This window comes from Anser cygnoides, chromosome 1 (assembly GCF_040182565.1).
Source record: "Anser cygnoides isolate HZ-2024a breed goose chromosome 1, Taihu_goose_T2T_genome, whole genome shotgun sequence".
Classification (NCBI taxonomy): Eukaryota; Metazoa; Chordata; class Aves; order Anseriformes; family Anatidae; genus Anser; species Anser cygnoides.
The window spans coordinates 202,689,956-202,716,620 of NC_089873.1; the positions used below are offsets into that span (position 1 = coordinate 202,689,956).

Sequence of the window (26,665 nt, forward strand, 5' to 3'; positions counted from 1 at the left end):
AGTCTGCACAGGAGTACCGAGCATCATCAGAACAGCGAAACAATACTTCAGAAGGAAATGAAGGACAGGCAGTGCTCCTGAGCCTGAATTTCTTGCTTGTTTCTCTCGGCAATGAAGAGTGTCTCTGCTGAAATACAAACGGCTATTTATTTGCACAGTGAACTGACCTAGCAGTGGGTCACATCAGTATCACAAGCCCATCACAAAATAATAAAACTAATAAAAGTTATCCCTCCACATCTTGAAAATGTAACACTTGTTAAGCATGCTAACAGCATGAACGTGGTGCTGCATCAGCCCAAGCCAATGGAGAATGCTCTCCACATTTGTGCTCGCGTCTGTGGAAGAGTGACAGGATTCCTCTGGATGGAAATAACGTGCTATCTGGTCTTCTCACGGTACTGACATCTTCCAGTCTTGCGATACTATGAGCAAAACATATCCCTTGTCATTTCAGCCTATAAATGACTCCCTTTGGCATTAAAAAGTCTGTAAAAACCATAATTACAATTGCAAAAAAACACAGACAAAAACCAAGTAACAGATCCCACATGCATTCCCAACGCATGACATCTCAGGCGTAAGTGCAGACACTTTTCTACTCAACGACGCTGCCAAATGAAAAAAATGTCAATGCTATTTGTTCCTGCCACTAGAAAAAATATGTTTTTTGAACTGCATTTCAAAATCACTTTGTATTGAGAATGCCTGCTGGAACACAATTCCGAGCTGTTACAGAATTCTGCTACCACCTTCTGGCTAACAGAAATACTTATCACTTATTTAACCAGTACACACTGAGTTTATAATGTGTTTATTGTTTCTTCAGTCTGCATTCTTCACACAACACTGCCCCATTTTCTTTAATACTGAAATAGGAAATACACCAAAAAACGTTACACCTTTAGCCAGCCTTCCTGGGAAGAAGAAGAAAACATTTCAAGGAAGCCTAAATATTTGGAAATGTTTTAGGTACTTGAAAACTATTTTAATAGAGATTTGATTAAATATAGAAGAATTGATAATAATTTAAACATCTTGACATAAAATTGCTATTTTCCACTTCTTGTCCCTCTCAAAAAAAATGTTGTGGTTCAACCTGGTTTATTTCATTAAGTTAGCAATGAACAGAAACCCGTGGTTTGCATTGCTATAATACCTTATAAACTGTGGTCTTGTAAAGTCTTTTGTACACTTCTCCCATTGCAAATGTGATTTAGACCCACTAATTTCACAGTATCATGAAGATGATAGGTATGTTGGCGTTTATTTGAATATAATTGCTTGCAGAACTTGAAAGAAAGAAAAGCACACAATCCAGCTCACAGGCTTGTTTAGGTGTGTTATGACCTTTTCTACTGTTAAAACAATTTGTTTTTAAAACTTCTGGAGCTAGATAACAAAACCAGCACTTTGTTCTTTTCCTCTTTTTAAGTACTTTATTCAAAGCTGGTTTACTGACAAAGTGGAAGTGAAAACGTGACCAACGAGCCCAGGAGTAAAGGTCATTATTTTCTATAATTTCAACCAGGTCTCTTCATCTAATATAATTCTTTGCTGTTGATGAAACTGGTGGACTGAATCCCTCACTATCCACAAAAACATCAGTTGTGTATGTATTAGCTTCCTCTAGTATAAAAGAAGGAAAAAGGACAAATTCTTCCTGCAGGAAGGATGAAAAAGATCATTATAATATACACACCACTGCAAGATTTTACAAAGCACTTCTCTACAGAACACTGTACAGAAAGGTACAGATTGCATCAAAGAGGTCTCATTCTGTAGCTAGGTCAAAGGCAAAGGGAAAAAAAATAAACGAGGAGGCATCACTGTCTTCTTTGGACTTAACCCATACCCTATTAAGCTCAGTAAAGAAAATTCCAGTCTCCTGAAAGACCTCTGAAAACTGATTAAAAAATTATAATGTTTTTTAGATTTCAAAGACCCCTAGAGAATCCAGCTGTAAGTGATTATGCCTCTCTCAGAATGAAATGCAGGCACCTAGGTTACTTAGATGACACCTTTGAAAATTTTATCTTAAATGAATTCTTAAAATCAAACTGTATGCCAGCAAAGCCAAATATCAAAGGCAGGTGGCAAGCCTTAATGAAGCATCTACTCAAATTCAGGCCATGTTTTAGCAGCAAGCATTCAGGTGGATTATTAAAAGTGGGTGCTCTTTAATCTCTTTTACCTCCTGGGAAAAACTGGCATTTAAAGAACATTAGCAACAGCAATCACAGAAGGGGGAGAAGTGTTCTCTCTGAAAAAGCCAGTTGTTCTGTTTCTCCATGAGATGTGACATTTTCAAATGTTCTGCCCATCATATCTGAGTACACTCAGTTGAACTGGACAGCGTCAGGCTTTTGACTGTTAGCTTTTCAGGGATTTACATCTGTATTTTAAACCTCTGCTAAATTTCCTGAAGAAAGGATTTTTTAATTGTTCACAGTCTGATATACTTCTGGAAATGAAACAGAGCTCCCTGTCCTGACTCTCAAGGAGTCCCCAGACGCCAAGGAAGTTAAGGGTGCCCAAAATGCCCTTTGCCAATGACAAGAAGCCGAAACATTCAGGTTTCACCCACCTAGCAGCCCTGATCTGGAGCAAGAGCCTTGACAATCTTTCCCATTCTTCTGTCAGGTTTATTCAAAGCTTGTTTACTCTGGGGCTTTTGGAAATCCTCGGATTAGCAATTCTGCACGAACAATGTCCTGGCTTGCAGACAGAGAGACCCAAGGCTCTTCAACAAACTGGCCAAAAATCAGAAGTTTCTGCATTTTAAGAAGTGAAATGAAACATTCTGTTTCTTTACAGATGCAGTTTTACAGTCAAACCCTGTTGTTTCAAATGCTTGAAAACTTTTGTATGGGTTCCATTAAGCATGGGTGCGATAGGATGACATAAATGTTAAGAATAACACAGTGCATGATACTACACAGTAGGTTGTGGAAAGGATGAGAAAGCCTCACATGACAGTGGTCATCTCCAGGAGGTAATAAGAAAACATTTTTTTTTCATCACAAGATGACATAGGATGGGCACAGATGACAGAACGGGCACAGATAACACAGATCACAGGATGGGCAGCAGCTCATCACTCTGAGAGGCAATGCACACTGTACTAGCTCAATGTGTCTAACTTTCATTTCAAGAGAACTTAGAAAAAGAAGATACTGTCACAATGAATGTGTTGCTGAGACACTTCAGTCTCCCAAATTAAAAAGGGTTTTCTCTGAGAAGAAGAGATTGAACTCCTTCCCCACAAGACAAACTCATTTCATTGCCTGATCATCTAGTTTGACCCCCAGAATAACGAGACAGGAATTTCCTGGAGCAAATGCTGCTTCAGATATATAATCCATGCTTGAAAGACATTCTATCTTATACACACAGACACTGTATACATAAAATCAATATACACTGCACAAAGCCAAACATCATTCTAAAACTTCGAGTAATGGAAAAATAATAATCCTTGGAAACCTGTTCCAAAGATTAATCATCACAATTCTTAGGAACGTGTATCTCATTTCTGGATTGTAGATGTGTAGTTTCTTTCCAGACCCTGATTTTTCATAGTTCTTTCTGTTAGCCTTAGCGACTCTGTTTCAAAAACCAGTTTTCCACGGAATTATACAGACAATGATCACATCTGACCCTTCTCTAGAATTACGTTAGAATTCCCCCACTATGAGAACAATTCTCACATTTTATCATCTATGATCGGCAAAAGAAGTTTGTGTTCTTACTGTCATGTGGACTGGCACTGACAGATTAAAGCCCACCCACTTTAGAAGTCTATCCAAATGAATACATACAACTCCAGAGTGGCAGTACTTTCTCATGTGTCTATCTGTTCACTGCAGAACACTGCTTCCAACTTTTTTAGTGTAGAATTTCTGAGGTGAGAAACATAAATCATGTGTACAACTGAAAAAAAAAAAAAAGAAGTTATATGAACACTTGAATCTTTCACTGCTTCTCTGGTAAGGCATCTCAGAAAAACAAATAAAAGATTCAGTTCTTAAAGACATCATAAAAGTTTGTCTAATACTCTGGAAGACTTTGCAAATGAAAACAAAGGATAAAACTCATCAAAAATTATATATCCACTTTTAATGTTTTAAGTGCTAGGGACCCAAAACCAGGAACCAACCATTGGATTTTTCAGATTTTTTTTAACAGATTTCCAAAGCTGTTAAAAACGGATTTACACACAAAAATTATTCTACATTCATAAACAAAGCTTAAAAGTCTATTGTTATCCACACAAGATGACTATCCAAATATTATTTGAATAATGTACTCCACAAATGTTTACAAGCGGGTCAAAAATTTCTTATGCTTTTTTTTAAGCATGGAAACCGCCTTTTTGAAGTTATACTCAATTCTGTTGGATGATATTATGTGCTGTGAGTCCGTAGTGCCTTGTACAGGAAGAATATATGCAACTTCAAAAGACCCACTTAATCACAAAACACTATTTGCTTGTATGCTATTCTGGGAAATAAAGAAAAAAACCTCATTCTGTATAACAACATGCACAGACGAGACAGATACAGCTCAGTAACCTTCAGAGAACAGATTACGTGTGTGTAAAAATTAATAAGAAACTGAATTTGCAGATTAGTTTTTTTGTTTGTTTGTTTTTAATGTAGCACACTACAGAATTTTGAGGTATGAAACAAATACATTTTTAATGAATTTCCTTCTGGAAAATCTAAAGGTGGATTTCTATGTCACTGATATAGTAATTGGGTGTGTAGCAGCACCACGTGATAGATACTTCTTGGGAATTCTATGGAATTCTAACTTTATTTTTCTCACTAGAAGTTTTATTTGTCAATATTTGAACCAAACTCTATTAGTAAGGCAATAAGAATGCTGTTTAATCCAGCATACATAATGTTGTTAAAAGAAAGCATTTTTTGAATCACTCATGAATATCCTCAAGAAAAAAAAAAACTAAAAAAAGGGAAAAAAAAAGTTGTTTCTTTCTCAAACAGAACCATGTTGCTATGAATAAAATGCAACCAGAGCCACAGGAAGAGCACAAAACTTATTTTAAATCAGACTTTATGCTTATGTGGTACTCTTGTTGAGAGCATGTAAGGTGAATTTCATCTTTTAACAGCACTTCTTGGCCCCAAGACAACAATGCAAACACTCATACTTTAATTATGCAATATGTTACCATCAATTTTCTCCTTATAAAATAAGCTATCCAACAAACAGAAACAATTTAAATGCATTCCATGTGAATAAGAAGGCATAAAACAGTGATATTCTTACACCTCTTTCTTTTCAAATTGTTATTACCACACCTTATATTATAAAGCTCCTGCTAAAGGGGAAAATAGTATTTTTTTTGCTTTGATCAAAGCTTATCTTACGACAGGCCTCAGTGGGAGCTTTATTTTTCTTTAGTAAGAGCTGAAGTACTGGATGGCTTTGGTACTCAATGGCTCTATCAAATATGAGTTTCTTGGCTCAGAATACGTCCATCATTATTTAAGATATATAGATAACGGAGTGGAGCACACCTCACCTGATCTTCCAGTCAGTAGTTGGTAGCTACACTGGAAGCAATCCCTGATGATCATTTTTGCATCACTAAGCCCCCTTGAAGAAGCATTTTTAGCAAGAACTTATTCTGCTCATTCTTGGTATCTATTTCAGGATGCCATATGCCTCATGAACACCTATGCAATTCTATTTTAAAAACTGTGCAGTATATTTACAGAAGGTTTGAAGAAACCAGTTTGTACATGCTCACAGCTTGTTATAATTGTTATATACGCGCCAATTATTATACACATCAAAGGAGCCTGCTCAGCAGAGGACACGTCAGTCAGTCAGCTGACAGGAGCATTCAGGGGAATTTCCAGGAACTCGAAAAAAAACACAAAAATAATCCTTAACAAAGAACTTTAAATTTCAGATGTAATCATCTTTGTTTCTACACAAACCCGATGGCTTTAATACATACGCGTAAATACTTTTTTTAAAATTAAGCTCACGTGTTCCTGTCACGCAACAAGCAAGCTTCCTAATTACATCTTTCACCGTCACCACGTCTCTGTTGAGGTGACACCTCAAGAAAAAATTACAAGAACCACCAAAGACCGGACACCCGCTGCTACCCGACTACCCTCCGGCCCCTCAGCTCCGCGGCACGGAGCCGCCGCCGCCATTTTCTTCCTCCCCCTCGGCTTCTCCCTCCCCCTCGGCTTCTTCCTCCTCCTCCTCTTCCTCCTCCTCCAGCGCCTGCGTACTCGCAGCCGCCCTCTTCCCCTCTCTCCCCGCTTCCTTCCTTCCCCCGGCGAAGCTTCGTGAAGATTCCGGAAGGCTCCGGCCGGTTCTTTTCTCCGAGGCACCCGAGCCGCCACCGCTCCAACAGCCTCCCGCTCTTTTTCCCCCCGCCACCCAGCGCCGCCGCCGCCATGTCCTTGCTGTGCTACAACCGGGGCTGCGGCCAGCGTTTCGACCCCGAGACCAACACGGAGGGTGAGAGATGGCGGGGGGCTTCCTCATCGTGCCCTGATGCGATGGGGAAGAGTGAGTGGGGGTCTGCAGGGGAGATCTGAGGAACCCCCGGTGCCCGGTCACACTGCGGGGCTGTCCCGGAGCCCCGGGTACGGCCAGTAGCGAGCGGTGACAGGGCAGCACCCGGGCTGCCTCTGTTTGCATCCCCCACCGCCTGTCTGCTGCCGCAAACTGCTCCTCCTGGCCTGCTCCTCTCACAGGAGACTGATGTTTTTATGTGGTGCTTTCCCTCGCTGAATTTAGGGGTGAGACCGAGTGTTAAAAGAGGGCTGGGGGGCAGCTGGACAGTGAAACCTGAAGGGCCAGCGGGGAGCCCGCCTGGCTGGTGACAGGTAACAAACTGCTGTCGTGTCAGAAGGAGCAGCTGATAACATTAAAAGATTTTGCACCTCTTTGTAGGCTTAAGTTTGCTCTTGTCAGAATGCTGCTTGATAACAGGAGGGAAAAGAGGCGGTAAAAAGCAGTTTTTATTACTGTGACATACTGTAAAGGTAGAAACTGGAGGCCTTGAGCAACAGAAATTTTTCTTGAGAGTGCTTCTGAACATTTCTGTGGGTGTTGCATGCATAGCAGTTACATTATCAACTATTACTTTATTAACTTACAATACGTGTACTCATAGCAGGTGATTAAATGTGTCTTATGATCCGTGCTTTGCCAAGTGCTCTGAGCTCTTGCTGAGCTTCCCCTGTGCATGCTGGGGGTCCTGTAGCTGGTGAAACATCATCATCATTCCTCAGAGGCTGCACAAGGGTGATCTGAGCTCTCAACAGGCTTGTCCTCAACTGGTTTGTGAAGTAACTCTCTGGGCTGAATTTCTAGACTGGCCTCTTTGCATTAGCTTAATTTTTAGTGACGCACGAGATTAGAAATGGGCTAACGTGATCTAGCATGTGTACATTCTGTGATTAAGAACCGCTGCTTAAACTGTCTTTATTTTTCTGAGCTAAGTCTTTTCAAAGAGAAGGGCAGAATTGTGTGTTAAGACTTGCTAATGTTAGTAACAGCAAAAGCGGGCAGTTTGGAATGCTTCCACTCAGTAATACCACACAAAGCAGATAGGGTTTCTTATATCAAAATTTTTCATTAGGACTTCATGACCTGTTCTTGCTATTCAAATAACAATTCTTTGCAATTCCTTGTGTTCTAAAGAATACATATGATACAAATTGTAGTAGACCCAATGTAATTGGCATGGCCCTATGCTAACCACGTGGTGCTTGGATTGAGAAAGATAACTTCTCAAGATTAAGTTGTGTCAGTAAGTGACTGGAACATTTAATGGAGTTCCTGTGTCCTAGACTAAGTAGTTCTAAAGATAAACACAGTTCTTCACAGGCCACTTCAGAAAATCAAGTTTGATGTTTTTATGCTGAAGTAGGATGATTACAACTTTCAGCATCACTAAACTTCACCAAGATCAATGGGATGATTACTGCTTAGACATCCAAATCCCTATTTAGCTGTGCTTAGCTGTCAAGTTCAAGTGTTTCAGTGCTGGGAGAATGCTTCAGTCCAACATACTACAGGGGTTAAGGTTAATATGTGTTAAGCACTAAAATATATATTCCTTTGAAAAGTTTTATATTAACACAATCTAATATGTAAGTATAAGACCAATAGTTATTAGGAAGCTTTTTCTTTCAATGAAAATAGAAAATAAGTCCTGTTGGCCTCTGGATGTTTTAGTGTTTTTGTCTAAATTCAGCCTACAGTTATAGATATTGCCATAGTGATGACTGGTGTAAGAGGCCATTAATCTTCTCTTTAGAATCAGATGGCTGAAATAATATATGCATATATTTTCTGTAGAAACTCATTGTTTCCAAAAAATGAGCAAGTGGCAACTGGCTGACATGAAGGACTCAATGCCTCTTAAAGAGAGGCAGAAAAAACAGCCTGAGGGAAAGCATTAAAGGTATGTCTACACAATTGTGACTGAATGCACAATTATAAAATAACTTGTGGCGTGCCTAGCAAGGTACAAATTTAACATGCATTTTAGGTACATTAGCTGCTTGTTGCATTCACGCTGCTAAAAACTTGTGCAGCATCTGATGTGGACATTAGAACTTAAAACCCTTCTGCCCCTTTTAAAGTTGATCATTTTATTTCTTCAGAAATGAATGTCCATATGAACATTTCTAATCCATTTCAAGGCCAGGTCAAAGTTTGCTGCTAAAAAAAGCTTTTGTGTAGTTTTGAAAACAGTCCTGCTTAAATTAGAAAAATTTTTTGTAGTCCTTAAAACTAAAGCTGAAAAGGTGGTGTGCACAAACAGACTAAAAGTGTATGTGTTAAGTGTGTTTATCTCAATTTCCTCAGTGTACTGCAACAGTTTTTGGTTTAGGTCATAATTTGGAACTTTGTTAATGTGGTTTGATTTGGTCCTTTGCCAGAACGGAAAGACTTACTTTTTCATGATTGTTTATACCCTCTTACCTTGATCAAACTTTATGATGTAGTACTTGTAAGATAAAGATAATTGCAGAGCTGGTGAAAACTTATTTTATATATTTCTGAGGTGGAGAGAGGTGGAATTGGAAGAAATTGTAGCCTGTATTTTTGGAATTCATCTGCCCATTCAGCTTTTCAGCTTTCTTTAACTTTGGTCCCTATAATTCAAACTCTGTTCCTATAAAGTGCACCCTCTGATCCTTTGTCTTCCTTGCAGCATTCTGTTTCTCAGACTGAGTCTTTCTTTATGAACTCTTTATAAGCTCTTTCTATACCACATTTATCCTGATTTCCACATTTTATTCCAACACTGAGAAATTCAGAGGAATTCCATGGTAGTTTCCTACCTTTAGCAAACCCTTGAAGACATCGACTTTCTCAAGTAACTGAACAAAGTTCATGAGATTTAATGAACTTCCACTGCTGCCAGGCTGTAAAGCACAGCTTGCAAAATACTGGAGTATTTCCACGGGATAGCGGGTCTGTAGGCATAGCTCATTTCATCCTCAAGAATTCAACAGGATTCCATTTTAAATACCTCTAAGTTTACCTGACATATACAATTTTCTGCTCTGACATGCAAAAAAAGTGTAATGAAGTGCTTCAACAAATTAGCAAGGATGTAGAAGTAAGGTAATAGCAGACCAACAGTGTGTGCACTGTGAGACTGGGATTGGTTTGGGTAAGAAATCAGCATTTTAAAAAGTGAAAATCTGTGGTACTGCCGTCTCCAAAATGATCTGAGTATGAGAAGAAGAATTGCTTGAAAAAACTTTTTTGTCCCCATTAAAGAAAGGTATTAACAGCAGTGGAGAGGTGAGCTATATATAAAACAGTAAAAAACATAGAATGTCAACCACAGGCTGTCAGCTGAGCTCAAACAAATCAGAAACACAACACATTTCTAACTGCTTAAGCGACTGTTGCTGTGTGCTGAATGCCCCTTTTCCCCCACCTAATCTGAGATGAGATATTGTTACGAATACAATAAGAGCAACAAGAGTTGCTGGGCTCAGTGTGAGTGGAAATGAGTGACATTCTGCTGTTCTCTGAAAGCAGAATGGCAGGCTGCTCAGTGGGTAAGTCCTACTGCCCCAGCATCTTCTCTTGTGAAGCAGGCGTGTCGCTCCTCAGGTAGCAGCAGGGAGTGGGTTGTCAGCTGCTCCATGATGAGAGGGCTTCAGGAAGCAAGGAGAAAGGATCAGACTTGGCCAGATGGACAAACGGATGCCTGTCTGTCTGACCTGTGCGCTGGAGGGTAGCTGCCGCTAAACTACTTGATTGTAAGATAGGTTTTGGTCTTGAGAAATGGTGCACAGATAAACAGCACCTCTCTCGTTTGAAACCACGTACTTGTCAGGGATCAAAAATAGTAATTAAAATCTTCTCATTCAGAAGTAATCTTTGCTGCTTAGTTCTTCTGTGATGGTGCTTGTGATAGCATGCTTTCATACTTTTGGAGAAGAATAATTATTTTTTAAAAATATAAAACTAAGCAGTGAAGTCCTTGGTACAAAGCAGTTTGGTTCTTTGTACATAGTAACAACATTATCTTATATTCCTGTGAGGTTTACCAGCGTTAGCTTTTCATCCTGAAGCTGAAAGAATTGGTAGAAGTTCACGGGCACGTATGTAAGTCCTGCTGAGGGACGAACGTTCTGAAATATGCCTCTTCCAGCTTGAGGTGGGAGCTGTCATCTTAAGGCAGTGTGTCAGTCTGACTGCATTAGTACCTTATAATTACATGCTGATTATATAACTAAAGAAGAAAAAGTTCTTTAAAATTTACATTTTTTTAAGTGAAATAGTGATTTGTCTTTAGCCCATTTAATATCTGTAGGCAGACTGTCAGTAGAGTTATTTATTACTTCTCTTATTTGCCTCATTATTTGAAATGTGATATTTCTTACTCATGTGTTTTATGAAAGCGTATTATAAAAATTGTTACTGTTTGTGTTACTTTAAATTTTACCTGTTTCTACCAAAAAAATGCTTTAAAGACTAGAAGATAGCTAGTGTTTCCTATTATGTTCTTAATCAGATCATTAAAATATTATCCATGAGTATATGTCAAAGATGTTACATAATCAGAGCAATTATATTACACTTGAAAAATACATACATTAAGTAAAAAGGGAACAGTTACTACATAAAAATCTGTAATGTTGATAAACATCTGTGAATATTAACAGTTCATTTAATAGAAGAGGTGTTTCAGCATGGTGTTTGTACAGAACCTACTAATAACTAGTGGTACTCACGTGGCTAAATTGTGTGTATTGAAGATTGGCCTTTGACTTCATGACCTTAACCATCTAGGAAACCGCCAGCAGTGATAAAAGAACAAGCTAATTACCATGGATAACTGAATGAACTCTGAGTGTTTCTACATAGAAGGCCTTGATCAGGTGCAAGAAGGTGTATGTGATCATGTAAACGAGTGTTTTATGTTCGTCGTGTGGCTGCAGGGCCGCCTTTATCACATCACTGAATTACTAATGAGGACTACTGTTGAAAGCAAGAGATGATCTGTAGAAAGTTTACTTCCTCCAGTTACTTTTATAGAAGTAAAGAACAGAAGTTACTTTCAGGTGTCTGTTTCATGATTTGCATTGTATAGTACGGGGGGGGGGGGGGGGGGGGGAACAAAAAAAGAACTCAATTATTTTGGTTTAATATATGTGCTCAGAAAGCTTGTTCTGTGAAGTCTGCATTTTCCTTAATAACCACGTGCACTTGGGTAAGTGGTGGGACAGCTCATGACATACCTGAATTGCAAGCATGAAATTTTTGCTAGGTTTGTGATCAGATGAATAAGAATTCTTGGTATGCCTAAATATTAATAATAGTCATTTTCTTCTAGATTCATGCACGTATCATCCAGGTGTACCGGTCTTTCATGATGCTCTCAAAGTAAGTATGCAAATATCTTTTTAGGTCTTATCTTTCCATATACGTAAAACAGTTGCTTGTTTTCCTTTTTCTCTTTTCCCAAGTCTGTCAGTTCTATACAGTAATGTCCAGTCTATAGCATTGGAGCAGCCCCATGAAATTAGAAAACCACACTTACTTAAAACTGCAAAAGGAACTGAAAACTGTATTCACACAGTTTAAATGTTGTGCAAGTCTGTTTGACTGGTGTTTCTGTTAATTGACTTTAGGTATCTCTACATTTTAATTAGGTCCTCAGAATAGGTCTCTGGATATGTTGAGAGGAGTCATACTCTTTCAGTTAATCCACTTGCTTGGAATTTAGACCAGCTGCCTGCACTTAACATGACTAGAGCACTAATGTGAATGTGGCATTTGCCTACTGTGGAAATTGATTGTGTTCTGTTAATCTGAAAAATTTATGTGTGGGTTAAGATGGGACTGCTCACCCACCTACCCCGATGGAGCTGTCTTGGGCTACATCTTCAGTAGTGAAGTACATATACGTGGGACTGTCTGTAGTGGTTAGGCCAACTACATAGCCCACGTTTGTTATATTAAACTGTTCTACTTCAGGATCTATTGGATACATCCAGAATGCCTTCTGAGAATGATTTGACAGAGAACTGCTTAGGTTGGCCAAAACAGTACTGGAAATCCTTCTAACAATTTAACAGTATATGGTCAGAAATCTGTGGTCCAGACGTGGAGCCTGGCTCTGTTCAGTGTACTGACATTGACATAGCCTCATTGTCCTTTCTTAGGGATAGCACTGCTATTTAACCAAGCTGGGGGGCAGTCATTTTTTTCTGATATTTAGGAACTGCTTCTGGCAGTGCATTTCAACCCTGTCCTATCATGTGGGTGTTTGGGGCACGTGAGGAGCGCTACAGGCTGGGAGATGAGTGGTTAGAAAGCTGCCTGGCAGAGAAGGACCTGGGAGTATTTGTTGATAGTCGCCTGAATATGAGCCAGCAGTGTGCTCAGGTGGCCAAGAAGGCCAACAGCATCCTGGCCTGTATAAGAAGCAGTGTGGCCAGGAGGGCTAGGGAAGTGATTGTCCCCCTGTACTCGGCTCTGGTGAGGCCGCACCTCGAGTACTGTGTTCAGTTTTGGGCCCCTCACTACAAGAAGGACACGAAGGTGCTCGAGCGAGTCCAGAGAAGGGCAACGAAGCTGGTGAGGGGTCTGGAGAACAAGTCTTACGAGGAGCGGCTGAGGGAGCTGGGGCTGTTCAGCCTGGAAAAGAGGAGGCTCAGGGGAGACCTTATCGCTCTCTACAGGTACCTTAAAGGAGGCTGTAGAGAGGTGGGGGTTGGTCTGTTCTCCCACGTGCCTGGTGACAGGACGAGGGGGAATGGGCTAAAGTTGCGCCAGGGGAGGTTTAGGTTGGATGTTAGGAAGAACTTCTTTACTGAAAGGGTTGTTAGGCATTGGAATGGGCTGCCCAGGAAGGTGGTTGAGTCACCATCCCTGGAGGTCTTTAAAAGACATTTAGATGTAGAGCTTAGTGATATGGTTTAGTGGAGGACTTGTTAGTGTTAGGTCAGAGGTTGGACTAGATGATCTTGGAGGTCTCTTCCAACCTAGATGATTCTGTGTGAGGGCTTGTGTGTGCTGGGTAGCACGTTTTCTGTGAGCCAGCAGTCATGTTGCAGGGCATGAGTCTGGAAGCGGCCACAGCATGCCACTGGCAAATTACAAAGGAGCTGTTGGGTCAAATGTGGTAGTTAGACTATGGCAATTTGTTTTCTTAAAAAAATTATAACTGTACTAACAACACAGTGTATAAGACTTCTACCTAATTACAAGGACAAAAGTTATAAAGTTACCTCAAAAGATTGTGTTTAATTTCTCTTAGAGAAGCACTGTTCTTAACACAGGTACTACTTCCCCCCTTCTTCCTAATTCTTGGTCTAATTAATTTATCATAATTTTCTATGAGTAGTTTTCTTCCTGATGTGAATTGTAGATAATTGGAAGTGGGCGGGGGTGGACGTTTTACTTCTGTGGCTGTAGAAATAATGAGTATTTTGAGGATATTTTAAAACTACCTTCTTAAAACCCTGTGTCTCATTGCTTAAGCTCTCAACATGCTAGAAAAGTGTGTTTGTTGGTTAAACTACTGGTTTCGAAAAGGTTCTTTGAGTTCTGAGATACATTGTTCACGGTATAAAGATAATTTTCTCTATAACTGGGTTTCTGATGAAAAATAAAGAAGTTCTCAGTTGATGTACTTGAATAGATGGCTATGCAATGCAGATCTCCAGTTTATGGAGGGAAATGAGCCGTTTAAAGACTTGCCTAGTGCTCAAGGAAGGAAAATACCCTCATCATTTTATAAAGGGGGCTGTACATTATGCCACAGGTGAGTCTCAAGTATAATATTTGTTTATTCTATAACATCTATGAAGATGTTACTTTACAGGATAAAGTAATATTTGTTTTTTTCTCATACAGAGTTTGCACTTGTCATGGATATGTTGCCTCGTGTTTACTGCATTTTTCTGATTAAGGCAACTGTAACAGGTTTCTCTGTCTTCTAAAAATGCAGATGATTACAGTATTGTCCAAAGAAGAGAATAAAATAATTGGTGATCATGAAGTGCCACATCTTATAAAGCAATATAACTGGTCTTTTGCTTTTTATAAACTGCTGCTAAATAAGGTAATCATGCTTGTTTTGGTTTTTGTTTCAAAATGTTTGTAGGGTTGGTCATGTTGTAAGAGAAGAACAACAGACTTTTCTGACTTCTTAAGCATTGTGGTATGTACTCATGATTATTTACAATTTTTACACTTGTCAAATCACAGCTTACATGTTTAAAATTTGCTTGCTTTTGTTACAACTGTCTTAAATCTTGAGTATGCTACTCTTCCTGCTATAATGTTGAAGTTGAGTTTTATTTTTCAAGTTATAGTGAATATAATTAATTCTGTCAAAATCTGTTTACAGTCTTGTTAATAATGAAAGGTCAATGTGCTGTTTCTTGTTCCTTCACTTCATTTTGAAAAGTATGCATTTTTATTTAAAGTGCTTGCAAATTAAGATATTTTCCGTCATAGTTGTAGGATTACCTTTGTGGCCAATGTTATGAGTTGGGCTAAAGTGGAAGGTAGGTCTGAAAAAATAAAAAAAACTTGTTGTGGTTTTTGATAACTTCTAATTGTGCACACAAAATACACTGCATATATATGTGTATGTAAGTGTATATATATAAACAAACATATCCTTTCCATAATAGGGCTGTACAAAGGGTCGTCATAATAGTGAGAAACCTCCTGAGCCTGTTAAACCAGAAGTCAAAACTACCTCTGAGCGAAAGGAGCTAGCTGAACTGAAACCCAAATTTCAGGAACACATAATTAAGGCACCAAAACCACTGGAAACAATTAAAAGACCAAGGTATTGTATACAGAATTATTTTTTTTTCAAAATCTGTGGTTGATTGACCAAGTTAAAGCTTATTTGATTAAGTGTTACACAGCCTGTTCAATGTAAAAATTCCAAAATTAACGTTAAAAGAGCTTGTGTTTGGTAGCAGTGATGATGTTATCTTTAGCTTCACAATGAGATAAAAGAATTCGGGTTAGGACAAGGTATTACCGAATCTCTCAACACTTAGCTTCACGGGAAAACAAACTGTGGTGTAAAGCCTCGTAGCTTAGAAAGCCACTAGCAGTACTGTTTACCGTTTTAAACCTACATAAAAATAGTAGGGTGTGTGCATGTAGATTCCTTAATCACTCTGGTTTGATTCTATTGTTGTAGAGTACTTAAGATTTCCTGTTGAAAACTAAGACCTTCTTCTAAATTTCTAGGCTGGTTTCGCATTAAGAGTGAGAATGGGCACTTAGGAGTCTAGTTTGTTGTTGTAAGGGAGATTGGAAAGGAAGAGTCTTATTGCAAGATGGAAAATTACTACTGTCATTTTTTGTAAATTTTTTTTTTCATGAAGTTGACATGAATACATGGACATTTTTTTAGCCCAGATGAGCCAATGACAAATTTGCAGCTGAAAGTATCAGCTTCCTTGAAGCAAGCACTAGATAAACTGAAACTGTCATCAGAAAACGAAGAGAAAAAAGGTAAGGATATAGGCAGGTTAAGTAGGTATATGACACCTCTTGTCAGATAAATAAATAAGATGCTATTTTTATGTTGTTTCTGAGGTACTTATTTGACAAAGACATTCATGTTCTTAATATTCTGGAAAACACTTCACAGTCTGTAAAACGATAATCAAAGTTAAATGTGAACAGTGTGGGGGCTTGGGTATTAGGAGTGGTATGTTCCCACAGCAGTTACTTGAACTGCTTATTATGTAAGATATCCTGCTATAATGAACATGATGGGAACATTCATTTCTAATCAAACGGCTGAAAGAATTTTCCAAGAAATGAACTCTACTCCTTTGCAAACGTGATACCATATGATGCCTTTCAGAAATTGGTGAATTTCTGCTGAAAACTAGCTGGTTCTCCCTTGTCTACTTTCCATCTTTTTTTTTTTTTTTTTTTTTTTATCTCCTAGAGAGCATTTCAAGATTGCTTCTTTTAGAAATGCTTTCCAACTTCAACCTATGTCCATTTGTGACTATTTTATACCCTTTTGTGCTTTTGCTAAAACTTTCATTTTGCTCTTATTTCTCCTTGGTCTGTTAATAGCAGGAGCTTTTGACAGTCTCAGTTTTACCAAAAAGATTAAAAAAAAAAAAGTGACAGTAGTCTTGTGATTGTTTCACTTACTGTATGGTTGTAGTAATTCTCTTTGTGCTTTTTTTCCCCTACTTAAAACACTGTAAATGTATAGAACCTAAAACTTGATGCACAAATAATACAGTTATTGGAATATTTGCATAATTTTTGTTTCTTTGTACCTTTCTGGCAGATTTCAGTGACAAGAAGATAGATGACTTGTTTTTTCTAATCTATTTGGTTCTCAATAAAAGCAAAATATTTTGTACATTGTATACTTCAGTTGCTTTTTTCTGTAATATGATTCTTTTTGCAGAGGAGGACAGTGATGAAATCAAGATTGGGACAGCATGTAAAAATGCAGGCTGTTCAAAAGTAAGTGATTCAGTTTCACTCTTACACTTGCCTGCTAAACTATTACGTGCTCAGTTTTGTCTTGCTTTGTTTGTTCCCCCTCCCCCAGTACAAATCGATTGGAAATAGCATAAAATCCATCAGGCTTAACAAACAAATATTCAATAGCATACTTTAGTATTGATAAATGTGAGCTGTTTTGTATGGTGGATGTAGTAGGTATCAGATGTTTCATGTTTTTTTGAGGTCCATCCCAAACTTAGAATCATGGCATGGTTTGGGTTGGAAGAGACCTTTACGTACTTCTACTCCCCTGCCATGGGCAGGGACACCTCCCACCAGACCAGGTTGCCCAAAGCCCCATCCAGCCTGGCCTTGAACACCTCCAGGGATGGGGTGTCCACAGCTTCTATGGGCAACCTGTACCAGGGCCTCACCACTCTCCGAGTGAAGAATTTCTTCCAAATATCTAATCTAAACCTACTCTCTTTTAGTTTAAAGCCATTCCCCCTTGTCCTGTCACTGCACCCCCTGACAAAGAGTCCCTCCCCAGCTTTCCTGTAGCCCCCTTTAGGTACTGGCAGGCCACTGTGAGGCCTCCCCGGAGCCTTCTCTTCTCCAGGCTGAACAACCCCAACTCCCTCAGCCTGCCTTCACAGGAGAGGTGCTCCAGCCCCTTGATCATCCTCGTGGTCCTCCTCTGGACTCATTCTAATACTTTCCTGTCCTTCCTGTGCTGGAGGCCCCAGAGCTGAACACAGTACTCAAACTTCTAATCATTAAGCTTACCAAACATACAATACTGAAGTGTTTCAACTTAAAATGTTAAATAATATAGTGGTGAGAGGTGGCTTACTGATAGCACTTGAATTGCTCTTGATAACCTGAATGTACTTCAGAAACATCTGCAGAGCTTATCACATAATGCTTCCTGCCAGAAGAATCACCAAAGAAAATTGTTGTAACACTTCTAGCATTGAAATTAGTCTTTATATTACATGGTCTTTTAAACTGACATTGTTCTTTTCTTTGTTTATGGTGTGTTTTGTTGCTTCTTTTTTTTTTTACTGACACTTGTTTTGTACAGAGCAGGACAGTCAAATCGCAATAGGTATTTCAGTGGACATCTGAAACTTTCTGAAAGTTTCTGCTGAAACTCTGGTTGGAGAAGGATTTAGAGTGTTCACTCGTTTGTGTTAGGAAGAACTGATGTGATACTCATTGGCAGGGATGCATATTGTTTGATTTGCTTCTGGTTAAGAATCACAGATCATAGGACCACGTAGGTTGGAATAGACCTTCAAAATCAAGTCCAACCATCAGCCTGACCTACCAAGTCCCATCACCAAATCGTGTCCCTTAGTGCCACATCCATACATCTCTTAAATACCTCCAGGAACAGGGACTCCACCACTTGCCTGGACAGCCCGTTCCCATGTTTGACCACCCTCTGTATGAAGAAATTGTTTCTGGTATCCAATCTAACCTCTCCTGGCACAACTCGAGGCCGTATGTTCAGTTCCTTCTCCTGAAAACTGAGTAAAGGAATGGAAAATGGATGTGTCCTGGACCATGCAACTTTAATCTATTTCCTTTGAAGTACTTTTTTTCTCTGAATTTTCAGAGTATTTTTAAAGGTGAATATCTCTGAGATAAAGTGATCTTTATGAACACAGATGATGTCACCAATGATGCACTCCATTGAACCAATAGGAAGTACAACTTGTAGAAAAGGAAAGCCAGGGAAGCTTTGTGAATGGAGGTTGAGTAATTATTTTTGAAAAACTAGAGCAAGCCATTGCATTTGGATGCAATGCCAAAGCATTGCATTGCATTAACTACTGGAAAGCTTTATTTTACTTTGTGTTCAGTGTTCTTCTTTTGGGTTGTGTTTTGTTTGTCTTTTTTTTTTTACATTTTTTTTTCCACTTCCTGTAATAGTAAGAAACTTTAAATGCTTTTTTTTATTTTTTTTACCAGACGTACCAAGGACCGCACAGCACTGAAGATGTATGTATATACCATTCTGGTGTACCTATATTTCACGAAGGGTTAGTATTCAGTTTGCTTGATTTTTACTTTTTTTTTTTTAATTAGTCTGTTACCTGTTACTGATTTCTTTGTAGATGTTACCTTGTTTTCATTCTGTATTTCTCACAGTCGAAAATGGCAGTGATTGAAAAGGGTCTCCTAAATTAATGGTAATATTGCATAAAGGAAAGATCTTAAGTATTTACAATAAACAGTGTCCTAAATGTTTTTTGTTAATTACCTTGTTTGCAAACTTTAAAGGATGAAGTATTGGAGCTGCTGTAAAAGGAAAACGTCTGACTTCAATACATTTTTAGCTCAAGAAGGCTGCACAACAGGAACACACGTATGGACTAAAAAGGATGCAGTGAGTAGCATTAACATTTGTGCTATAGCAGGGCAGATAAAGTCCATGAAGTTGCCTGATTTGGGGGACGGGTGTGTACGGAAGGGTCTCTTTCAGACTCAACAGAATTGGGGTTCTGTTTACACGTCTGGTTTTCTGGTTTGAAGCATACTGAATGTCTTGGTTTGACTACCAGTAGAGCAAATACAGAGAGAGCTTCTTAGTTCATGGCATTGCAATGTTGGGGAAAAAAACGCAGAATTAAAAAGCACAAAATATTTCCATTTGAGGTTTAAAAGGTTCTTGGAGAATATCTCAGAATTTAATAATGGAACTGAATGCTTTAGAAAAAAAGCTGGTCACATGTTGGATACAGATGAACACACAATTCCTGTTATGAATATATTCTTTAAATTCTTGATACTGCAGACATAAGTATCAGTTAACAAAAGAAAATGAAAAATGTATTATAAGAGGGTACAGTCGAAGTCCTTTACTTCCTCATTCAGAGAATTTTGCTGCTTGCTTTGAAGATTCGTGTTAAAGCAGTAGTTTCAGATACTAAAAAGGAAAAAAAATAAGCTGAAGTGCTAAGCCTAAAGAAGAAGAGCGTTCTTGTAAAGAATTTACTCAGACATTAAGAAACTGTTCGTTAAATGTGTGCATATTGAGATAATGGGCTTCTAGCCGATTGGAGTCTTGCTTTCTTTGTTTGATTCCTTCCCACTACCTGCTGGATAACTCTGGCTTTGTAAAGGAGAACATGTTACTTTCATTCCATCAAAGTGTTCCTGCTTCTTACCATAGTCTCTGTCATGAACACTGTTTTCCTCGCTGCTATTGTATATCAGGGTCCAGTATCTGAAATATAGAATATAGTTGGTTTTCTTTTTGTTGTTGTTTTTTAATAAATCTAAATAGCGGTTTGCACTCTCATCTGAACACAGGGTATAGTCCTATGCTAGCTATGTTTATTGGGTGTTAAAATATTCCTGATTAATAATCCTGAATGTTTTTTTTTTTTTTTTTCCTCATAATCTTTTATTTATATAGGGAAAGAAGGTAGTTCCATGCAGGCATGATTGGCACCAGACTGGAGGAGAAGTGACCATTTCAATATATGCTAAGAACTCTGTTCCTGATCTGAGCTATGTAGAAGCAAATAGTACAGTGGTGAGTTCCTACCTTAATACGTAATTCCTTTCTAATTCTTACAGAAGCTTGAAGTTAGAAAAATACAGCTTCTACTTTATTTATTAAGCAGAAATACAGCTTCTGCTTTATTTATTAAGGCAGAGGTAGAACAGCATAAGAAACTTTCCTGAGAAACAGCTTTTTCTTGGCTTTTGTGTTTGTTCAAGTACACACAGCTTTTTTTTTTCCCTTCTTATTTGGACATCTTTACTTCAAAAAAAAAAAAAGATGTTAGGCTGCAATATAGTATTGCAGAAAAATCTTTAGACTTCTGCAGTTAAAACCTGAATGTGATGGAATCAGCATATGTGTAAATAATTATAGATTTGTAATTTTATTGTATTTGGCTTAAAGTAATTGAATATTGTTCTTGACAGCATGCACTTTCACGGGTTGTCATATTAAACAAGTATTAAAATGATACCTTTTGTGATTCCTTAATCACTTATTTGGAGAAAATGAAAAAACTTCCTGTAAGGTCTGTGTGGCCGCTATGGTACACAGAGTAAGATACTTTAACACAGTCTATTAGAATATGTTTTCCACTTCTGTGTTTGAGGGACAGTTTGATCACTGTTTGTTGTAGGATCTGAGTCCTAATATGATATATTTTACTTAAACATACCTGAGGTGTCTCATGTTTTATTAGCCTGACAAAGTTTTCTGTTGTTTTTCCTTTTTAAGTTAAATATTCATATTGTATTTGAAGGAGAAAAGGAATTTCATCGCAATGTGAAATTATGGGGAGTAAGTATAAGAACATTGTTTCTATATTTAAATAAAAATAAAAAAACACACAACAAAAGAAATAATACCACAAACCCTCAGCTACTTCTCTTTAAAAGCAGTTTATTTTTCCTTATTACTTATTGAAAAAAAATAAATTGCACATCATTCAGTAATTAAATGTAAATCTAAATCTAGTGCCCCAAGTGACTGGGCCTGACATCAACTCTTATTTGAGAGGAAGGTTAAACAAGATGACCTCTCGAGTTTCCCGCCAACCCAATTTGTCCTAAGATTCTATCCTAAGTATGATAGTGGTGTTAGATATAAACTCTTAACGTTATGTAATTACTTTATGTATGCATTAGACCTATGTTTATATTGTATATACATGTTCACAGCTTGGGAATGGGAAAGGGCTGGCTTTTCCAGATAAGAGAGAACTCCATCTACCTAAATATCTGCTGAAGTCTAGTGATAAGGTACTCTTTTGAACTTAATTCAGTTTTGTAAAGTGAAGTGTGACATATGTTTTCTATTTCAGGTAATTGATGTAAAGAGGAGTTATGTGAACATGACAGCTACAAAGATTGAGGTTACTATGAGAAAAGCAGAGCCTCTATTATGGGCGAGTCTTGAATTACCAGTATCCAACACAGAACAAAAGAAAGAGAATTCAGATCAATAATAATTCCAAGATATATCCCATCATGAAGTGGTGACTTGCTACTGTAATCAAGTATTTAACTTTTATATAGATAGGTTTTTTTTTAATGCTAGACCTTATGTTCCACTCTACCAAAAAAAAAAAAAAAAAGATGCACAGTAAATGAGGGTGTCAGCTTGAAGAGTAATAGCTGGTTCTTCTGCTCTTGCTCCCGTGAGTGTATTTATTCTAGCTGGAGTGTCTCCATGGGAATTTAAAATAAGAGCTATTGCCCTGTGTTTACAATCTTACCTACTATGCACTGACTACCCAAACAGATAAGCTTTCAGTCCACAGCGTGTGTTAATTTTTCAAGTGTTCTGTTTAGACTGGATCTCCTTGGTAGTATATGTTCAATTCAGCACTCTTCATTATGAAGCATACAGTATTACAGATCTGAGTTTTTGAAGTGATAAACATGCAATTCCACATCTAAAATAAAAAGGCACATAAAAATAAATGTGAAAGAACACTTGTAGACTTCCATTTTTGTCTGCTGAAACTAATGTTTGTTTCAATATCTGCTGGCTGTAGAGGTATAAAATAAAAGGTATTTTAGTAAATGTTTCAGTATTTCCCGACTCTTGCTGTCTTTCAGGTATAAAAGCAGATCAGATTAAAATAAGAACAAAGATGGCAAGAGGGGATTTTTCTTATTCTCCTAACTTTGGTACTTGAATTTTTAAATGTAAACGTGAATGGACAGTGAATATGGCTGAATAACAGCATCTCAGCTGTAGAAAATACACAAACTGCAGAATATTGTAAAGTTACCCAGCTACTGTATATATTTGACAGTCTTTACAATGTCTATTCAGTCCTATTCTGCAAAGTTCAAAACTGAATTTTTTCAGAGTGGATATTTTTAGGAGGAGAAGACAGTATGCACTGTAGGTATCTTAGGAAAATCCTTTCTATGTAGATACGCAGAGCTCTTGTTCCTGAGGATGGTAATCTAGGAACTAAATTTACAGGATAAATAAAATCTAAGGAGAAACAAACAACAAGCTTTCAAATGCCCATCTCAAATCATAATTGTACTGTTGAGCTAAAATATTTTAAAAATATCTTTTTGAAGAGCATAGGCAAAATAGTAATTTGAAATCAGGACCTTAAATTTGTTTTCAATTCTGCAGCAATAATGATTTGTAGCTGAAAACAGGATAGTTTTAAAGATGAGACTTCTGTCTAAGGAATAATTCATGCAGTAATATTGCTTTCTATTGCTGCTTGAAATCGTTCCTTAATTTTAGATTGCAGCTGAAAGAAAAATGCTTTAATGTGTAAGTCAACCAAAATATATATTATTATTTATTGTGCCAAAACTTAAATATATAAACAAGTAGTCCTGTGGACTGTGGAATGTGCTGATGCTCATCTATCTACCTTGGCAGACCTGAAATGAGTCCAAGAGAAACAGTGAAAGTAGTAAAGGCATTCTGAAGTCAAGTAGGAATTTCTCAGAATCTTAGTGTTTTCCAACAGGTATAATTTGCGTTGAGTTCAGAGTTCTGTCTTCAGCAGTACTTGAAATCCTTGAAGTAGTAACACATGCATTACTGAAGAAACCAGCCCCAAACACCTAAAAAGTAACGCTGGTGTTGAAATGTTTTAGTGCTTCTCTAACTTTTTCCTTATTGACTTGGAGGAAGTGTGGTTGCTTACTCCTTTGGGCTCCTATTAAAAGTTCAAGTGCCAAGTTCTGCCTGAAAAATTCTATCGAATTCTAATAATGCCTTTTAAACAAAAATAAATACATTTGAAAATGTCAGATGCAGTGAAGTGGTAGGGTACAAGCTTACAAAAATGTATTCCTGCAGTTGTACGTCTAAAAGTTGTTCAGGTGTTCCCCACTGGGGAAACAGAATTTCTTCAAAAACAAAATTTCTTTTTTTAAGCAATTCTTGTGAACCCTGAATATACTAAGCACTTAGTTGAGCAAAATCTGGATGAATGGACTTTTGCTTTAACATTGTAGACTTTGGGACCCTGTAGCTGTTTTTTATACTCCTTGAAACTAGATCCTGCTAGAAGCAGGATCAACATTGTAGTAGTGAGTGGAAGAAAGCTCCTGCAGACAATGTCCTCAGTTTTGCTTTTTTTTTTTTTTTTTTCAGTATTCGTTATTCATTCCTTCTATTCTTGTTGTTCATACTCTCAGCAGGGAACTACAGATGCCTCAGGAGTTGCATAATGACTTTTCCACCTCAGTGACAGTATAAACACTTTTAAAATGCACCTGTTTAAAAACGTGAGCAAACAAAATCCCAGTTTGTATCAGGCACAAAGGTGTAGATTTTACAAATAACAGCCTGCTTCTCCATGGCTTATGATGATTTTCAAAAAGTTAAGCTTTCAGATGGCATATGTCATAAGTCTTGTTTAACTGCGTTCTTAGCAGCTTTTTGTAACTATTTGTGTGCATCCATCATCAAGCTGCAAAAGCTGTATTGCTGAATTTGAGTACTTTGAGCAGGTCATTGTGGTTGCTCAAAACAGTCTCCAACACACCGGTGTTTTACAAAATGACATGTTGATATGGCTAGTGGTATTTATTTTCAATAGAATTGGGTTTGACTTTGACTTTTATTAGTAAGGGGAAAAAAGATAACTATAGTATATGAAAATAATCATAATGCTTCTCAGAAGCAAGTTTTGAGAGCTAAGCTAAACAGTCTTGCTCATGTAGGCTGTCACCTATTTAATAATAGTGAAATTAAATAGGGGAAGTGCGAAAACGTTATGTACTGGGTTATGTGCAGTTCAGTTTGCCCTTCACGGTTTTGAGAGTTGTCCTGTATTTAACAAGTTGTTTAACTTGGGGTCTAGCTATATTTTTATAATTCATAAGACTTTAAAAAGCTATACTGTGTTTCAGAATGGGTTTGCATATTACATGTAGACAGCACATTATATGTCTCAGATATGACTGCCCCAGGGGCATGTAAAACTTCACAATACATTTTTAATGAGACAAAAACTATGTGGGTGCACGAATTTATAACAGAAATCTTAAATCTTTTTCCTCATGCTTAAGTCCATTTTCCTACCTACCATTGTATATCTAAAACAGAACATTTCCTGGAGGAGTTGGAGTTCATTTTTGAACTGTTCACACGCTGTTAGCACTGGGCTGCTCAGATACTCTGTTATATTTTACATGGCACTGATGTAACTTCACAAAAAAATCTTCCATCTGATGATCTTCTGGAACACTTGCATTATCAAGTCACCATTTCAGTAGTTTAGGGATTAGTTATATTAGGAATTTTGCCTTGAAAAAACTTCTACTTATTCTATGTAATGATGCATTTTTTGCTTGCATTCTTTAAAAATGGCATGATTACTGGTTAAATACTGTACCTGTTAATCAATTGTCTTTCCTTATTGCTACTATTTTTTTGTCTTCATTCAGGAAAGAGATCCTATTTAAAGTAATGAGTTACGTGTCTGGAACACTGTTTTAAGGCGCTAATAATTTTGCCATTATAAATAAGAGTCTTGAATTACGGTTGGGGGGGAGAGATGTCTTTTTGCATGGTTGTTTGATTCTGCACATTCATAAAAAAAAAAAAAAGCAGAAATGAATCTCATGTCTTCATGTTCCATTTTTTTCTAAATTTATTCAATAAAATTCTTATTACATGCTGGTTATGCTCGGATTTTTTGACTTCGTTAAGGGAGAGGGCTTCCGTGTAGATTTGTAACACAATTATGAAAACGTGGGCATTTTCCACGGGTCAGTCTGTATACAAGGGAAACTGTGTCCAAGGCGCGCAAAGTTCAACCCATGTTCATAAAACCAACATTTTTCTATTGAATTGCTGAACGCTTTATTTTCATGTTAGCATGAACAGGAATGAAAGAATGTGCTGTGCATGAGTGCCATCAAGTGTGCATTTGTCATCAGGCTTGTGAGTTCAAAGGGAAGGGGGATGTAGAAACAGATACCTGCCATCTAAAGGTATGTGAAATGCATGGATGTGTTTTTCTTCAAATTAATTGATCAGCTCTGTGATGACTGATTGTGGCTGTCCAGAAAGTGTATTTTTTCTTTAAATTTTGTTTTTGTTTTTCAGGCAGTTCTGCTTTGTGACACGGAGCATCCTCTTGAATAGGACATTTAATTTTTGTTACCTACTAAAAGCAACTATTTGAAAAATTAGTTTCTGGTTAAATATTAATAACAGCTGCATTGCAACCAAAAGTCATTCAAAGCTAGCTGGAGGCAGAACTGTACCTTACAGCAATCTATAAAATGTGGTTAGTCCCAGAACCTTGTTCTCTGGAATGTTTATTTTAAATTTAGCATAAATACTGATACTGCAGTAGCGTTACAGAATTCAATGCTTAGGGTTGTACTAACTGTGCTTCTAGCTTAATATGCTTAACCTAATTTGTTCTTCCTCATTGAAAATCAGACTTGTGTATTAGAGGCACTTGATACTGTGCACTTCCAGACCCTGAGGGACTTTTTAAATTTTTAAAGGAGTGCCTTGTAATCAAGTAATATTGTATACATGAACGTTAACCCAAATTTCTGAAGTTCTGCCTTCACTTGTGAATGTAGTTAGCGTTTGGTTTGTTTACTTACTAATATAGTCTACAACAGAAGCGTTCAGAATTATTCTTTGATTGGAGCTCTGAAAATCAGAAGCCTGTCAGCAGCTCTG

At 37.7% G+C, this 26,665-nt stretch overlaps 1 protein-coding gene and 1 long non-coding RNA gene across 6 annotated transcripts; one reads left to right on the forward strand and one right to left on the reverse strand.

Annotated features, from left to right (window-relative positions):
• Positions 1-128: 128 nt before the first annotated feature.
• Positions 129-6,119, reverse strand: LOC106034165 (uncharacterized). Of its 4 annotated transcripts, none has more exons than XR_010828422.1 (3): positions 5,552-6,119; positions 3,822-3,933; positions 129-425 (listed from the first exon to the last, which is right to left on the reverse strand). It is a non-coding gene; the product is annotated as an uncharacterized lncRNA (long non-coding RNA). The 4 variants fall into 4 exon arrangements; XR_001205838.3 differs by having other exon boundaries at positions 129-2,753; XR_001205835.3 differs by having other exon boundaries at positions 129-1,663; positions 2,588-3,933; positions 5,552-5,885.
• A 181-nt stretch (positions 6,120-6,300) lies between these two features.
• On the forward strand, positions 6,301-25,642 carry CHORDC1 (cysteine and histidine rich domain containing 1). Of its 2 annotated transcripts, none has more exons than XM_048076471.2 (11): positions 6,301-6,510; positions 11,870-11,919; positions 14,648-14,704; positions 15,183-15,343; positions 15,926-16,026; positions 16,952-17,010; positions 18,970-19,040; positions 19,282-19,387; positions 20,420-20,539; positions 21,245-21,307; positions 21,831-25,642. In XM_048076471.2, exons 1-11 carry the CDS (start codon positions 6,447-6,449, stop codon positions 21,972-21,974), a joined length of 996 nt encoding a protein of 331 aa, XP_047932428.1. In that variant the 5' UTR covers positions 6,301-6,446; the 3' UTR covers positions 21,975-25,642. The 2 variants fall into 2 exon arrangements, with proteins under 2 accessions (XP_047932428.1, XP_047932427.1); XM_048076470.2 differs by lacking the exon at positions 6,301-6,510 and adding an exon at positions 10,963-11,597.
• The last annotated feature ends 1,023 nt before the right edge of the window (positions 25,643-26,665 follow it).

Excerpts from the sequence above, each read along its gene's own strand:
- CHORDC1 (XM_048076470.2), top strand. The coding sequence starts at position 11,531 with ATGATCTGTAGAAAGTTTACTTCCTCCAGTTACTTTTATAGAAGTAAA. Across the intron at positions 11,920-14,647 it reads TCTTTCATGATGCTCTCAAA|GGTTGGTCATGTTGTAAGAG; the intron begins GTAAGTATGCAA and ends AAATGTTTGTAG. Across the intron at positions 17,011-18,969 it reads AAAATGCAGGCTGTTCAAAA|ACGTACCAAGGACCGCACAG; the intron begins GTAAGTGATTCA and ends TTTTTTTACCAG.